At 43.0% G+C, this 17,855-nt stretch overlaps 1 protein-coding gene across 4 annotated transcripts in view; it reads left to right on the top strand.

Annotated features, from left to right (window-relative positions):
- The first annotated feature begins 1,776 nt into the window (after positions 1 to 1,776).
- Positions 1,777 to 17,855, top strand: part of PORCN (porcupine O-acyltransferase) — a 35,744-nt gene continuing 19,665 nt past the window's right edge. The window contains exons 1-2 of one of the 4 annotated variants that reach the window (XM_049872327.1): positions 1,777 to 1,868; positions 4,949 to 5,089. In XM_049872327.1, the coding sequence (XP_049728284.1) occupies positions 5,065 to 5,089 (25 nt within the window). In that variant the 5' untranslated portion in view covers positions 1,777 to 1,868; positions 4,949 to 5,064. Of the gene's footprint in view, positions 1,869 to 4,948; positions 5,090 to 6,049; positions 6,691 to 17,855 lie in introns of those variants that run through there. The other 3 variants (XM_049872324.1, XM_049872323.1, XM_049872326.1) reach the window with 3 other exon arrangements.

The raw sequence follows: 17,855 nt of genomic DNA, 5'->3' as shown, positions 1-17,855 counted from the left end.
TTGATTATTTTCACCTTTGAAGCCGTAACATCCTGTCACCAGATTGCTAGAACTGTTATCAGGTATATGAGCTAGGAGTCCATTCACTTCTCTTGTATGGATTCAGCTCAGGTGTCCAGATAGTTGGTCATCAAGTGTGTGGTACAGGCTGTGTCCTATAGTCTTAGATGGGCAGGGGTGATTGGCATAGGTACCAGTATCTGGTTGCAGCAGGGGGTCACGCTCTGAACAAAGCAGAGGGCTGACAACCATCCCCCGAGTGTCTGTGAAGAAAGTGCGTCCCTGTTCCCTACAGCACACAGGTGGGTGGGTTCTGCAGACGGACCATGTGCACCCAATGCTTTTGGTTGTAAGGACTGGGAGGTACCATGTATCCTTGGACCCCTGTCTTGGGTGGCTGGGTGACATAGGTGGAGCCACCAGTCCTTAGGCCCCTTATGTGGGTAGGTGAGGACCCTGCCTAATAGGCAAAGTGGTGTCAAACATCAAACACCCACCTCTCCACCGCACACCTGAAACAGTTGCAGTCTGCCAACAAGGGCCTGTTCTCCTGAAATAGACCTACACAGGTCCATGCAGGGGGGAAAGCTATTCAAAGTCCATGGATCGATTATACCTGGACAGAAGTCGCTTCTGTCCTGAGCTCCCCAGGTTAGTGGAGCTGGCAGAGTGTCTTTTCTCTAATTGTGAATTTATTCCTTCTCCAAGGCTGGGAGAATGGCTCAGAGCACGCGGCAGAACCTATCTCAGGCCCAGGGAAATTGACAGCCACTGAAGGTGTCTTGGGGGCTGGGAGCACATTCAAATATACACAAGTCCTTAGCTTTTGCTAAGAGCTCCATTCTTCTCTGGTTCCGGAGGTATGCGTAGGCTGTGTGGCTGGCTGTTTCTCCTGGAGGAAACTGCGGCTGAATGCTACCACCAGCCCAGTGGAGCCTGAGGGTTCCCAGCAACTCAGGTCTCACAACTCCTCTCTGCTTCTAAACAGTTTCTCCCTCCCCCTGCTGCTCAGCCCGTTTTCTAACTTTGCCTTTGATGTTCAGGGCTCCTAGCTTGTCATAAACATAATTGTTTCACTTGTTTTTTCAGGTCTTTGTTGTAAGATGATTCACGGGAGGCATCTGACTACTCCGCCATCCTTGCCCCGCCTCTCATACTTCTTTAATTGCAAAAAGAATGAACAAAGGAAAACAAAACTCAAATTCCAACCATAACCTACAGGGCCCAAAAGGAGCTGGCCACTGACTATATCGCTGCCCATGCTTCCCACCCCACATTCACTCTGCTCAGATCACACTGACCACCTGGCTGTTCCTCAAATATTCCAGGCCCACTCCCATCTCAGGGCTTTTACATTGGTTGTTACCCTTGCCTGGAATGGTTCTCTCCCTCACCTCTTTCAGTTAAAGAACTCAAAGTCACCTCATCAGGGAGGCCTCCCTGACCTCCCTGCTGAAACTCAAAACCACCTATTCCCTGATACTTCCTATTCCCCTTCCCTTCTCCATAGCACTAATCACAATTTAACAAACTATAATACTTTTTTTTATAATACCAACTTATTTTTATTTACTGTCACCCCCAGTAAAATGTTAGCCCTACGAGGGCTGGGACTTGGGCTTGCTTTGATCACTGTTTCTCCACACCTAGAACTTTGCCAGGAAGCCAGGAACTCTGAGACAGGTATGAGATGGCAACCAAAGGATAATATTTTTTGAGGGGGTGTTTGGGCACGAGGTTGGTTGTCTGGGCTGAACCCTCACCGAGCGATGCTGGTGCAAACAGTCTGGTGGACATCGTTTCGACAAGACGCAGGCACTGAGGATCCGAGCCAGGTGCTTCCGGAGGACTGGAGTGGGTGGGTGGAGGTAAGGAGGTCAGGTTAGCCTCAGGGAATGGTGGCTCCAGCCCTCCACCTGGGCCCTGCACTCACCATGCTCCACATAAGTGATAAACGCCAGGGACAGCAGCACTGCAGCCAGGTGGAAGCTGAAGCCCTGGGGGGAGAGGGCGAAGGGCAATGAGGTGAATAAGGAGGCCCTGCCCTCCCCCCAGCTTCCACCCTGATCCCACTCCACCCTGCTCACGTGCAGGAGGGCACTGGCTGCGTATGTGACCAGCACGGCTGAGTAGGTCCCCAGGCGGAGAGCATTCTTGAAAACGTCTGCGGGGGGCGGGGAACATGTGGGTCAAGATTTTCCTGAGATCTCCCTTCCCTTCTTGGAGAGCCATAGGGTAGGATGAGGGTATCTGCAACCTGTCGGACCCCCAGGGCCTTTTAACAGTCTCAAACCCCACACGTCCAAAACATAGATCCTGGTCTTCCCTCCCAGGCTGCTCTTCTCACAGTCTCTCACCCAGTTGAGTCAATGTCAACTCCACCTTCCAGTTCCTCAGGGAAAAAACCTCTAGTCACCCTCGATTCATCCTCCTCCTACTTCTACATCTAAACTGTCAGCAAATCCTGTCAGTTCCACCTCCGTAATTTACCCAGAAACTGACTTCTCACCACAGCCACGGCCACCACCATCATCGCTGGCCTGGACTACTGCAGTGGCCTCCTCACTGCTTCCGCCTTCACCCCCTCCCCTCAGTCATTCCTCGGCAGGCAGAGGGATTCTGTTAAATCCTCAATCAGACCGCAGCCCTCCTCTGCTCAGAATCCCCTCATGGTTTTCTCTGCACACCCATCTCACTCAGAGAGAACGTCAAATAGCCCATAAGGCCCTAAGCTGTCAGTCCCCTCCCTTTTTCTATCCCCCTCTGGTCACCTCTCTGACCTCACCTTCTACCACTCTCCCCCTTACTCACTCCACTTCAGTCACAAGGCTCTCCTCCTCACTGTCCTATATAAATGCCATGCAGGCTCCCACCTCAGGGCCTTTGCACTGGCTGTTCCCTCTCTCTGCTATCCCCCTGCACATAGCCACATGGCTTGCTTTCTCATCTTTAGGTTGTTGCTCAAATGTCACCTCAGTGAGACTGTGCCAGACTCAGTGGAACTGTGCCAGACTATGGCAATCCAGAGACAGTGGAATTAGACTCCGACTCCGGGAGGCTGGCAAAGATGAGCAATGTTTATGAGCCACCATGATATGAAGCAAAAGTACCAGGAAGCAGGGAGAGATTTAGATCAGGAGAACTTGTGCTTGGAGATCCAGGGCAGGTTTCCTGGAGGGAGTGTAGGAAGACTAGTGAAGAGGATCTGCAGCAGGGGAGGCAGAGAGACCCCAAGCCTCGTCCTGACCCTGGTTGGCCCAGATGTAGTTTGGAGATTTGAAGAAGGCAGGTCTCCCCTTCCAATCTCAGCACTCCAATCTTGCCAAGATTCACCCCTAAAAAGCCCCTCTAGGTGTAGGGTCAGGACCTTCCTCTGCCCCCACCACCTCTGGTCTCAACTCCAGTGTCTTAGTTACGTAGTGCTGCTATAAAAGGAATACCACAGTGGGTGGTTTTAAAGAACAGAAATTTATTTTCTCATAGTTTAGGAAGCTAGAAGTCCTATTTTAGGGCATCAGCTACAGGGGAAAGCTTTTTCTTTGTCAGCTCTGAGGGAAGATCTTTGTCTCTTTAAGCTTGTGTAGCCCCAGCCTCCTTGGTTCCTTGGAAATTCTCACCTGGCGTCTGTCTTTCTTCCATTTGTGCTTGCTTGTCTCTGTGTCTTATCTGCTCTTTTTATAACTCAGAGCTGATGAGGTTTAAGACACACCCTACACTGATATGGCCTCATTAGCAAACAAAGAAAACCCTATTTCCAAACAGGATTACATCCACAGGTATAATGGTCAGGACTGCAACACATCTTTTGGCAGCAGACAATTCAGTCCATAACACCCAGGCTGGTGGCTTTCTCCTAGATCCTCCAGGGGTCAGCAGTACTGACTGTGGAATGTCAGGCAGCAGCAGGGCCACTATGCAGTTGTGCAGGAAGTGTGCCCTGACAAAAGACACCTGGCCAAGGCAGAAAGTAGGACTGGAATGCACCCCGGGTTCCTCTTGCTATGCCTGGGTTTTGGCGTGGAACTCTGTCCATCGGGAGGAAGGGGTGTCATTTTCTAAAGTTCACAAAGGCACTATGTGTGCTAGTGGTGCCTTGAGCTTCCAGGTCATTAAAGGCAAAGGAAGTCAGGAAATGATTCAGTAAGTGGACATAGCCCCAAGGGTTCAAAGCTGAGCAGTTCTCAGTCCAGGGGTGTCTCTGAGCTGGAAAAACTCTCAGCCTACATTAGCCACTGTCTAGTCCAGCTACCATACATTGTCAGAAAAAATTGTCAAAGACTCTTAAGTGGACAAAACTATTCCTAGGTGTCTTTTCAAAGGAACGTTGAGAGAGGGCAGGGCTAGGAATGAAAACGTATTGAATACTCAGTCAGAGTGGAGAAAGGTGTCTTCAAGTCCTGCTGATAAGGTGGTCTTGGCAGAGGCACTTGAGAGGAGCCTCAGCCAGAGTCCCCCCACAAAGAAGTGCCTGAGCTAGGAATGCAGATATGTGTAAGAGCATGTCTGACCGGGGGGGCTTGAGTTCTTGACTGCAACTCCCTTTAGAGACTGAAAGGTACTGACTGTGCACCAAGGCTCATGTGGCCTGCAAGGTAAAGCCTTTGTAATTGCCTATGATTAGACCTGAAAGATCACACATAGTTTTATGGCCAGGAACCAGACTCCTTGTTATTTAGGACATGCAAGTGCTGAACCGCCCCCAATGCCATCCTGGGCCGCTGTCCTGGTAATAGCTGTGGGAAGGGTTTTGGTCTCAGGCAGGTTATTTCAACTGCTGTGCCTCAGCTTCTTTATAAAGTTGAGATAATTATGGTTCCTGCCTTATAAAAAAATAGTGGTATGGAAAAGATTAAATAAGATGATGGACATAAAGTTCTTCAAAAAGCCTGGTACACGTAAGGGCTCAATAAGTATCAGCTGTTACTCATTAGGTCTGTTTGCTTTGCAGAATTGCCAGTGGCAGACACTTTTGAAAGGCTGCTTGGGATCCCTTCCAGATGCTGGCCTAGCAGGACTCAGGTACTCCATCCTTGGATAACACACCCAACGAGTTCTCCCCACTTGATGGATCAGCGAGGACAGATTCCTGGTCAGTAAGGACATACCTGGTTTGCTCTTTCTGGTGCCCCCCATGCTCCCACCCAGGGGATCCTGGGGCCCAGAGGACAAATGAAGGGGAGTGCAAAGAGAGGTGAATCCCTGACAGGTAACTGTGGGTGCCCTGGGTGAAGTTTCCCCATCTGTTCAATGTGTGCTTAGGAGCTGGGAATTGCTGAGAACCATTGCAGCCACCTGGGCATGAGTGGGCAAGAAGGTAGGCATATTCTTCAGGATCTGTGGGTTGTAAATGACAGAAACACAAGTAAAAATGCTTAGGATAGAAAAGAAATTATTGAGTGAGCTTTGAGGGTGCACACTGTGCCTAAGGACTCTACCTCTCTCTGTGAGTCGGCTCTGCTTTCTATTTGACAGCTTCACCCTCAGCAGGTTCTCCTCATGTGGTGAATGCCCCACCTACACCCAAACAGATATGAGCCCCAACTAACAGAGAAACATCTTTTCCTTTCATTCCAGCTTTAGGTCATGTACCCAAACTTGTGTCATATGCCCATTCCTGAACCAATTCCTGTGATCAGGGTGACAGACTGTTCTGATTGGCCAGACTAGTCATGGGTCCAGTCCTGGAGCTCTGAAACAGGCAGTTAGCCTCACAGAACTACATGCATCAGGGTGGTATGAAATGTGTCATCAAAAGAAAATGGAGTATATTCACACAGTGGAACACTACACATCGATAAAGAACAGTGATGAATCTGTGAAACATTTCATAACATGGAGGAACCTGGAAGGCATTATGCTGAGTGAAATTAGTCAGTTGCAAAAGGACAAATATTGTGTAAGACTACTATTTTAAGATCTTGAGAAATAGTTTAAACAGAGAAAAACACATTCTTTTGTGGTTACGAGAGGGGGGAGGGAGGGAGGGAGCGGGTTATTTACTGATTAGATAGTAGATAAGAACTACTTTAGGTGAAGGGAAGGACAACTCAATATGGGCGGGCGAGGTCAGCACAACTGGACTAAACCAAAAGCAAAGAAGTTTCCTGAATAAACCGAATGCTTCGAAGGTCAGCAAAGCAGGGGCAGGGGTTTGGGGACTATGGCTTCAGGGGAGATCTAAGTCAACTGGCAAAATAAAATCTATTAGGAAAACATTCTGCATCCCACTTTGGAGTGTGACGTCTGGGGTCTTAAACGCTAGCAAGCGGCCATCTAAGATGCATCAATGAGTCTCAACCCACCTGGATCAAAGGAGAATGAAGAACACCAAGGTCACAAGGTAATTATGAGCCCAAGAGACAGAAAGGGCTATGTGAACTAGAGACTACATCATCCTGAGACCAGAAGAACTAGATGGTGCCCGGCCACAACTGATGACTGCCCTGACAGGGAACACAACAGAGAACCCCTGAGGGAGCAGGAGAGCAGTGGGATGCAGACCCCAAATTCTCATAAAAAGACCAGACTTAATGGTCTGACTAAGACTAGAAGGACTCCGGTGGTCATGGTCCCCAAACCTTCTGTTGGCCCAGGACAGCAACCATGCCCGAAGCCAACTCATCAGACATGGATTGGACTGGACAATGGGTTGGAGAGAGATGCTGACGAGGAGTGAGCTACTTGCATCAGGTGGGCACTTTAGACTATGTTTGCATCTCCTGTCTGGAGGGGAGATGGGAGGGTAGAGGGGGTTAGAAACTGGCAAAATGGTCACGAAAGGAGAGACCGGAAGGAGGGAGTGGGCTGACTCATTGGAGGAGAGTAAATGGGAGTATGTAGTAAGGTGTATATAAGTTTATATGTGAGGGACTGACTTGATTTGTAAACTTTCACTTAAAACGCAATAAAAATTATTATTAAAAAAAAGAAAATGGAGGGTGGTATTTAGTAGAAGAGGGAATGGGTGCTGAGTTGACAAAAGGAATGCATGACAACTACAGCAGGCCATTGCTGAACCCTTAAGTATGATCATTGGCAGCCTCGTTCTCTCTTTGCCCACCATTTGAAGGTCCTCAGTTTTATGCCATAAAAAAAAACCCAGTGCCTACCCTATCTCTCTCAGACACCAAAAATTCTACCTCCCATGACAGATTAAAAGTTGATTTATACTAGGGACTCAAACAGATACTTGTACACAGGTGTTCATAGCAGTATTATTTACAATAGCCAAAAGGTGGTGTCTTGGGCTGGGTCCTCTATAGAAGCAAAAACAGTAAAGTGTCTGATTTCAGAAGCTAAGCAGGGTTGGGCCTGTTTAGTACTTGGATGGGAGGTCACGTGGGAATACCGGGTGGTGTAGGCTTTTGGAGCTCTGGTGGTGCCAATGGTTAAATGTTCAGTTGCTAACCAAAAGGTCGGCAGTTTGAATCCACCAGCTGCTCCTTGGAAACCCTATGGAGCAGTTCTACTCTGTCCTATAGGGTCGCTATGAGTCAGAATCGACTCAACAGCAATGGGTTTGGTTTTGGTTTAATATATATATATATATAAGGTTTTTTATAAGGTAAATATATATTTACATATATATATCAAGAGGCAGTCATTCAAACAGGAAAAGGGGATACTGCATGTTTTAAAGTCAGGAAAGGTGTGCATCAGGGTTGTATCTTTTCACCACACTTATTCAATCTGTATACTGAGCAAATAATCCAAGAAGCTGGACTATATGCAGAAGAACATGGCATCAGGATTGAAGGAAGATTCATTAACAACCTGCGATATGCAGGTGATACAACCTTGCTTGCTGAAAGTGAAGAGGACTTGAAGCACTTACTGATGAAGATCAAAGGCTACAGCCTTCAGTATTAGATTATGTGTCAACATAAAGAAGACAAAAGTCCTCAAACTGGACCAGTCAGCAACATCATGATAAACAGAGAAAAGATTAAAGTTGTTTTAAGGATTTCATTTTACTTGGATCCACGATCAACACTCATGGAAGCATCAGTGGAGAAATCAAAAGACCCATTGCATTGGGCAAATCTCCTGCAAAAGACCTCTTTAAAGTGTTGAAAAGCAAAGATGTCACCTCGAACATTAAGGAGCACCTGACCCAAACCATGGTGTTTTCAATCACCTCATATGCATGCAAAAGCTGGACGATGAATAAGGAAGAACGAAGAATTCATGCTTTTGAATTATGGCGTTAGAGAAGGATATTAAATATACCATGGATTGCCAAAAGAATGAACAAATCTTTCTTGGAAGAAGTACAGCCAAAATGCTCCTTAGAAGCAAGGATGGCAAGACTTCTTCTCACATACTTTAGACGTGTTATCAGGAGGGATTAGGCCCAGGAGAAGGACATCATATTTGGTAAAGTAGAGGGTCAATAAAAAAAAAAGAGGAAGGCCCTTAATAAGATGGATTGACACAGTAGCTGCAACAATGGGCTCAAGCAATAAAAACAATTGTGAGGCTGGCCCAGGACCAGACAGTGTTTCGTTCTGTTGTACATAGGGTCGCTGTGAGTCGGAACCGGCCTGACAGCATCAAGCAAAACATATATATAAAGCGAGGGAGAGAGAGATTTATCCCAAGGAAATGGCTCACGAGGTTGTAGAGGCTGGCAAGTCCCAAGTCTGTGGGTCAGATATCAAGCTGGATGTCTCCTAACTCATGGCATGTAATTTGGCAGGCTGCTGGCTCTCAGGCTGCAGAGGCCAATGAATCCCAAGATCAGCAGGCAGTACTGCAGGCTGCTGGCTCAAGTCCCAAGAACCAGAGGTCAGATGATGATGAGCTAGATGCAGGATCCAGAGCAAGCAAATCCAGTGAGCTTTGCCAGAACATTCCTATATATTGGATGCAGGCCACACCCCCAAGGAAACTCCCTTTACAACTGATTGGCTGATCACATCAGATCACATCATGGAGATGATTGCAGTATATCACAAAATGGAGCAAAACTACATCATCACATAACTGCCAAACTACATCATTACGTAACCACCAAACCACTGAGAATAATGGTCCTGCCAAGTTGAATCATAACCTTAAGGTTAATTAAGGGTCCATTAACACATGAATGGGTAAACAAAATGCGGTATATACATACAATGGAATATTATTCAGCCATAAAAAGGAATGAAGTACGGATGCATGCTACAACATGGATGAATCTTGGAGACATCATGCTATGTTTGTAGCAACAGCTGTCTGAAGGAGGCAAAGCCTCACTGGAAATTATTTAATCCAATGGTGGAACTTAAAGCAGTGTGGCAAAAGGATACAATAGATCTGTGGGGAGACTCCCAAGTACTCGACGGACTTAACAGCATAAAAGCAGCCCAAGGAAGAGAGCAAATTTCTTCCCATCTTATATCTCCTCCATTCAAGGCAGATGACTGTCCCAGGCTCAGGCATGTCAGAGCTTTAGGCTCTTTCTGCCATTCCCTTCGTCTAAGGTATCTGTCTGTCCAGTTTTCAGCCTGTTAGTTCAGCTCTGTTCTAAAGCTGTTGTGTATGTGTGTATTCATCAAGCATCGACACTGAGGAAGGATCTTCTAAAGAGGGAGGTCTGTTTTTCTGGGCCATTAAGGATAAATTCTGTGTGAGAGGGTCAGAAGGGATGGCCCAGGATGCAGATAGGACAGGTTAGAACATTAGAATAGTTACCAACTCACTCTTCCATCCATCTGCCCACTCACCCATTCACCTACACACCCATCAACCCACAATTCATCCACCCAACCACACATCTAGTTTTGCACTCTTTCATCCACCTACCTACCGATCCATCCACCCAACCTTCCATCTACCCACCCACACATCCATCCACCTACATAACTGATAACTGTTGCGGATCCAGGTTTGTGGCATACATTGGAAGCACAGATACCCACCCCCTGCCCTTTAAGCCTTCCCAGTCAATCTGGAGAGACAACCACATGTCTCACTACTTGATTCTGTGATTGGTGCTGTGGAAACCCCGGGGAAAATTTAATTATGACAATGACATTTTACCTAAATGCTGACAGATCTGTCAGTGTTTGCCCGGAGAGATGAAGAGGAAGGGCATCCCTGGAAGTGGGAACAGCATGGACTTTTTAAGAATTTGGGCTCTGTTTCACATTTTTCTCCCCTTCTATCAGGATCCATCTATTGCGGCACTGATCAGAACTGTCTGTAGTGGTAGCCAGGCACCATCTAGTTCTCCTGGTCTCAGGGTAGATGAGACTATTAGTCCTGTAAACTAGTTTCTTCTGAGTTTTTGGTTTCCTTCTTTCTCTTTTGCTCTGAACAAGAAGAAACTGATAGCTGTATCTTAGATGGCTACTCTAAGTTTTTAAGGCCCCAGATGCTACTCACCAAACTAGGAAATAGAACATAAACTTTAAAAAACTATGTTGTGCTAACTGACCAAGATGTCCCAGGAAACTGTGGTCCTGAGCCTTCAAACCCAGAAAACCAATCCTGTGATGTGTTTGGTTATGTCTAAGAAGTATCTGTAACTCTGACCCCTATGTGTTTATTATGTATATGGATATATATGCATGCACATGTGTACACGTATATATATATATACACACACAAAAAAAAAACCCAAACCCATTGCCATTGAGTCAATTCCGACTCATAGCGACCCTATAGGACAAAGTAGAAATGCCCCATAGGGTTTCCAAGGAGAGGTTGGTGGATTCAAAATGCCAACCTTTTTGGTTAGCAGCCTGAATTCTTAATTGTTGTGCCACCAGAGCTCCATATACATATAGATACATCTCTATATGCACATGGAGCCCTGGTGGTGTAGTGCTTAAGAGCTCGGCTGCTAACCAAAAGATCGGCAGTTCAAATCCACCGACCACTCCTTGGAAACCCTATGGGGAAGTTGTACTCTGTCCTATAGGGTTGCTCTGAGTTGGAACGGATTCAATGGCACCTAACAACAACAATATATGCACACACATATATACACATATGTTGTTGTTGTTAGGTGTCATCAAGCTGGTTCCAACTCATAGTGACCCTATGTACAACAGAACGGAACACTGCCCAGTCCTGCACCATCCTCACCATCATTGTTATGCTTAAGCCCATTGTTGCAGCCACTGTGTCAATCCATTTTGTAGAGGGTCTTCCTCTTTTACGTTGACTCTCTACTTTACCAAGCATGATGTCCTTCTCCAGGGACTGATCCCTCCTGATAACATGTCCAAAGTATGTGAGACATAGTCTCGCCATCCTTGCTTCTAAGGAGCATCCTGGTTGTACTTCTTCCAAGACAGATTTGTTAATTCTTTTGGCATGGTATGTTCAATACTCTTTGCCAACACCATAATTCAAAGGTGTTAATTCTTCTTCGGTCTTCCTTATTAATAGTCCAACTTTCACATGCATATGAGGTGATTGAAAACACCATGGCTTGGGTCAGGCGCACCTTAGTCTTCAAAGTGACATCTTTGCTTTTCAACACTTTAAAGAGGTCTTTTGCAGGAGATTTGCCCAATGCAATGGGTCTTTTGATTTCTCAACTGATGCTTCCGTGAGTGTTGATCATGGATCCAAGTAAAATGAAATCCTTGACAACTTCAATATAAATATACCCATATATACATACCTATATGCATTTTTTTATATGCATTTTTTTACATGCATACATGTGTAATCACTGATATATTTTTTGGTTGTTGTTCCTGTTGTTGCATAATTATACATGTCATAGCATTTACCAAAAATGTTCCTTTTTCTTGTGTACTTCTTAGTGACATCATTTACTTTGGTCAAGCTGTGAGCACTTCAGTATTCGGTGTTCCCCTTACTGGTCATTGCAAAATATTGGAAATATTATCAGTTCTTAGATATAGGCAGTAGTTGAATAAACTGTGGTACATCCACACAATGAAGTCCTATGCAACTGTAAAAAAGATTGAGGAAGATCTCTATGAACTGATAAGGAATGGCTTCTGGGGCATACTGTTAAGTGAAAAAAGCAAAGTACTAAAAAGTATCCTTTTTGCAACCCTGCATGTAAGAAAGAAGGGGGCATAAGAAAACATACATGTATTTGCTTATCTTCACAAAAAGAGCCCTGGTGGCACAATTGTTAAGCACTCAGTTGCTAACCGAAAGGTTTCAGTTTGAACCAGGGGTTTGAACCTGTTCTTTCCAGTTTGCAGTCCTGCTGAGAATTTGCATTTCTAACAAGTTCCTAGGTGAGAATTTGCATTTTCACCCCAGATATACTGAATTAGAATCTACATTTTAACTAGATTCTCAGGTGATTCTTACGTATAACTTTCTGGGAACTTGTTAGAAATGCATATTCTCAGCAGGATGAAAACGTGAATAACTGGTTTGAAGCCCTGATTCAAACTCGCCCAGTGGCTCCCAAGGAGAACGATGTGATCTGTTTCTGTAAAGATTACAGGCTAGGAAGCTCTATGGGGCAGTTCTACTCTGTCACATGGGGTCACTAGGAGTCAAAATTGACCCAATGGCACCTAACGAGAACATCTTTACAAAGAGAAACACAGGACGGATAACCCAAAAACTGAGATTGGGTGCCTAGAGGGGGTGTGGGTGGAAGCAGGATAGAGGAATGGGATGGAGAAATGGCACTTCTCTGAGTCTACTTTTTGGTATAGTTCTGACTTTTAAAACCATGTTAATGTTTCACATACTTAAAAAAAACTAATTAAAAAAAATAACAAGCATGGGGATAAATCCTAAAATGGAATACAAACAGAAGCAAATCAGCCTAACTGATTTTCAAATGAATCACACAGCCTCACTGAAGGGGAAAAGTGGAAGAACACAGCATCCATCAGGTAAAGTAGAGGGTCAGCAAAAGAGAGGAAGACCCTCAACAAGATGGATTGACACAGTGGCTACAACATTGGGCTCAAACATAGCAATAATCATGAGGATGGTGCAGGACCACACAGGGTTGGTATGAGTTGGAATCAACTCTATGGCATCTAACAACAACAATAGAGACAAGAAGAAGTGTAAAAAAAAATTACATATGTTATATATATATAACTCTAGTTGGTATACTTGTTTTCCACAGTTGTATAAGGTAGAGATTCTGAAACTACTTAATGTGTATCCTAGAATTGAGGAAATAAGTAAAATTATTGTGGATAATGAGAATCGGGTTTCTCACATTTGAGAAGGGGGAAGGCTAGAATGAATACTATGGTGTTGGATTGGTATTGTAGGTGTCAGTAGGAATTCATGGATTTTAATATATAAACAGAAAGACAGATACAGATATAAATAAGTATAGGTGTGTGTATGTATTCTGTATTTATACCCTAGTTCTATCCACTGAGGGAGCCTAGAATCAGCAATACTCCAGAAGCAATGAGCACTTTTTTTAATTCCTGGACAAGGGCTTTATGCCTCAGCTTTATTATTCTATGTAGTGGCTGCTCACAAATCAGACATGCCCATTGTAGCTATAAAAATACCTTGTAATACAAATAAGTTTTTTTTCTAATTTTTGATGAAGATATACACAGCAAGGATACATCAATTCAGCAATTTCTACATGTACAATTCAGTGACATTGGTTACATTCTTCAAGTTGTGTCGCCTTTCTCAACACGCTTTTCCAAATTGTTTCACCATCATCAACACAAGCTCACTGTCCCCTAAGCTTTTCGTCTAACCTATCCAGTTCCTAGTGTCAATTTGATCTTACATAGGTAATTCTTTAAAAGAACAGAATGCTCAAAACCAACAAAGAATAATTTTTGATTCATCCATAGAGTTAGTATTACATTAACCCAGAAAATTCAGAAGTGTGTTTATAAAGCTACATGGCATTTTGAGAGTTGAAATTACATCCAGGAAAGGGATTACTTTGTCCCTTTACTTTTGGGATAGGTAACACTGCTGCAAACATCACATCAAAGGGAAGCATGAGCACATAGAACAGATGCAGAGTTCATTAAACGCCTACTTTTGGAAGGAGCTGCCTCCAATATAAATAATTTGGTTTCTGGTTAAAGTGGCTTGTTCTTCTTTTCCCGAAATCAGGAAAGCAAGGATATGGACTAGAAACAGCCCTGATATGGCCTCTGGTCCTAGCTCTGGTGTTAACTAGCTGTGTGATCTTGGGCACATGCAATGAGCACTTTTAATGCTCAGATCTTGGTTTCCTAAATGCCATTCTCCACTACAGATAGTCCCTGACTTTTGACAGGATTCCGTACCTATAACTTTGTTGTAAGTTGGTTCTGACGCAAGTACCTCATTTTTTTTTTTAGTTTTGATTATTATTGCCTTTTATTATCAGTATCTTTATAACTCTGTTTTTTATTTGTCTTTGGGGGTTGGAAACATTACATATGAAGTTGCAGATATATTTTAACATTGCATGTGGTACATATTGCTAATGATAAGATGTACCAAAAAAAAAAAAAAAGAGTTTTAAGTGCGGTTTGTGGTAACTCTAATACATCATAATTTGGAGACTACAAACCAAGGCTGTTGAGTAAATGGCTGACTCCAGGGCCAAGACTAGGAAAGTACATGACAAGACTGAAACATTTTGATGTGACCTAAAAAAAAAGATGTTCTCAAAAAATGATGGGGACATGTCAAAAGGACACAGAAGCCAGCTCCAGGGGACTCCTACTGTCTGAATCTAGAACAATTTGACCATTAAAAGCATGATAGTAACTGATTTTAACCTATAAATTAAATTAAGAATTCATGAGTTCCATATTGATACAAACTAATAAATGAACAAATAAATAAATGGAGGAGAAAGGAAAGCTCTTCCTTACAGTAGAATGCCAGCTATACATGTAAAAGAAAATTACCATTTGGCCACCATCATAGTAGTAATTGCTTCAGGCAAAACCACCAATGGATAATAAATGAGTGGAGTTTGAGGAAAAACAGTATAGTTACATGGTCTCAAAGTATCTCCCTACAATATACGTATTAATTACAAAGGGAAAAACAGTAAATTTATGGTGGACAAACCCAGAAGACACCACCCTAATCAAGTAATCAAAGTTACTATCACCAGTTTTGGGATTAACCAGTATCTTGCACTTCTTGATGTATTGAGAACTCAGCATCACTTCTGTAGAATTCCTGCCAAAAATGTATAACCTGAATCTAATCATGAGGAAACATCCGATAAACCCAAACTGAGTGACTTTCTTCCAAATAACTGGCCCAGGCTCTTCAAAAACATCAAGATCATGAAAGTTAAGGGAAGACTAAGACATTGTTACAGATTGAAGAAGACTAACAGAATACACCTTATGGCCTAGGATTTCCTTTTTCTATAAAAGGATATGAGTGGGACTATTGGCAAAAATCTGAATACAGTCTGCAAATTAGAAAAAAAACAGCAAAACAAAAACCAAACCCACTGCCATTGAGTTGATTAAGACTCATAGTGACTCTATAGGACAGAGTAGAACTGCCCCACAGGGTTTCCAAGGCTATAATCTTTACAGAAGCAGACTGCCACATCTTTCTCCTGCAGAGTGGCTGGTAGGTTTGAACCACTGACATATTGGTTAGCAGTTGACCGCTTTAACCACTGTGCCAACAAAAACAAAAAAAAACCGTTTCTGTAAAGAGTTGATTCCTACTCATAGCAACCCTATAGGACAGAGTAGAACTGCCCCATAGAGTTTCCAAGGAGTGCCTGGTGGATTTGAACTGCCAACCTTTTGGTTAGCATCCATAGCTCTTAACCACTATGCCGCCAGGGTTCCTTAAATTAGAAAATAGTACTTTATAATCCCTGATTTTGAAAATGTACTGTGGTAATATAAGAAAATGTGCTCGTTGAAATTCATGCTAAATAGCTAAGAAAAAATGTTATATATATATATATAACCAAACCATCAGCAGTTTGAATCAACCAGCTGCTCCTTGGAATCGACTTGACGCCAATGGTTTGGTTTTATACATATATACACATATATATATAAACCAAAAAAACCAAACCCATTTCTGTCAAGTCGATTCCAACTCATAGCAACCCTATAGGACAGAGTAGAACTGCCCCATAGGGTTTCCAAGGAACACCTGGTGGATTCAAACTGCTGACCTTTTGGTTAGCAGCCATAGGTCTTAACCACTATGACACCAGGGTTTCCATGTATATACATATGTATATATAGAGAGAGAGAATTAATATGTTATTATTATGAGGCTTGGCCTTTCTTTGCCAGTCCAATAAGTGAAAAATGGGATCTCATTGTTTTGATTTGTATTTCTTTAATTAAAATGCCCCAGAAACTATAACTCATAATGACCATGAAAGCTGTAAAGTTGGTCCACTCTCTACTAAGCTCCAGTGACAAAAGTATGAAACAAAATAGAGACTTGCTCTCGACCTCCTTTCCTACAGCACCTGCCAGAAATATTTCAAACTGGAAGATCCTCACTATGTATGACCTTGAATTTCATGGACTAGATTGTTTCCATCTAGTGTTTTGATGTGTGTGACAAAGAATTAGTATCTAGATTTTAGGACTGTCTTAGTTTCTTAGTGCTGCTGTAACAGAAATACCACAAGTGGCTTTAAAGAACAGAAATTTATTTTCTCACAGTTCAGGAGGCTTGAAGTCCAAATTCAGGGCACTGGCTATAGGGGAAGGCTTTCTCTCTGTTGGCTCTGAGAGAAGGTCCTTATCTCAGCTTCTGTAACCTTACATTCTCTATTCCTTGGTTATCTCCATGAGGCATCTGTCTTCCCTCATTTGTGCTTGCTTATTTCTGGGTCTATGCTGCTCCTTATAACTCAGAAGTGATTAGGTTTAGGACACACCCTACACTGATATGGTCTCATTAGCATAAGAAAGAAAACCCTATTTCCAAATTCCAAATAGGATTACATCCACAGGTATAGGAATCAGGACTTCAACACATATTTTGGGGGGACACAATTCAATCTATAACAAGGGCATATAAAGAACATCTACAAATCAATAAGAAAATGACAAACAACAGAAAAATGGGCAACTGACATGAATAGGTAATTCCCAGAAAAGAGACCAGAAATGGCCAACATGTATACAAAGATAATTCAATTTCCTTAGTAATTAGGGAAATGCAAAATTAAAACAACAATGAGGTACCATTTCATACCCACCAGCTTGCCAAACATTAAACAGTCTCATAATTCCAAGTAAGGATGTGGAGAAGAAAAAACCCAGTGCAATCGAGTGGAGAAAGGCAGCTCTCAAATATAGTTGGTGGAAGTATAAATGAGTACATCGGGGAGTAATTTGGAAATATCTAGTAAAGTTCATGATACATGTATTCTGTGGCTCAACATGAATATTCATAAGAGCACTATTTATAATATTCAAAAAGGGAGAAAATCCAAATGTCCTTCAATAGTAGAATAGATAATAAATTGTGTTATGCTCTACAATAAAGTACCTACAGCAATGAGAATGAATAAATTATTTGTACACTTAACCACATGGATGAACCAAAAAAGTACACACTGGATGGAATTGTGTTAAATAAGGAAGTGTGGGATTCTTTCATTCCATGCATTAATGTGTATTTTTTTTTAATTTAATCATTTCAGTAGTCAGTCTAAAAGAAAATAAAACTTCATATTTGAATCTGATCTAGCGTCTAGATCTAACTGCCAATTTACAGGAAATACGGGGGACAGAAGAATAAGTTGAAAGGCCCCTCAGGGGGCAATCAGCAAAATCCAGACCGTGGGAAACTCTACAGAATAAATGACCCAGTTTCCTCAATAAATAACTTGTAAGGAATAAAAGAGAGTGTGATGGAGGGAGAGTCTATAAATTAAGAGAGATTTAAGGAGAGGATTAATCAGTTGCAGTGTGTGA

The sequence above is a fragment of the Elephas maximus genome, chromosome X (genome assembly GCF_024166365.1).
Source record: "Elephas maximus indicus isolate mEleMax1 chromosome X, mEleMax1 primary haplotype, whole genome shotgun sequence".
Lineage (NCBI taxonomy): Eukaryota > Metazoa > Chordata > Mammalia > Proboscidea > Elephantidae > Elephas > Elephas maximus.
The sequence above is the reverse complement of the archived record's forward strand: the minus strand, read 5'-3'. Positions and strand labels throughout refer to the sequence as shown.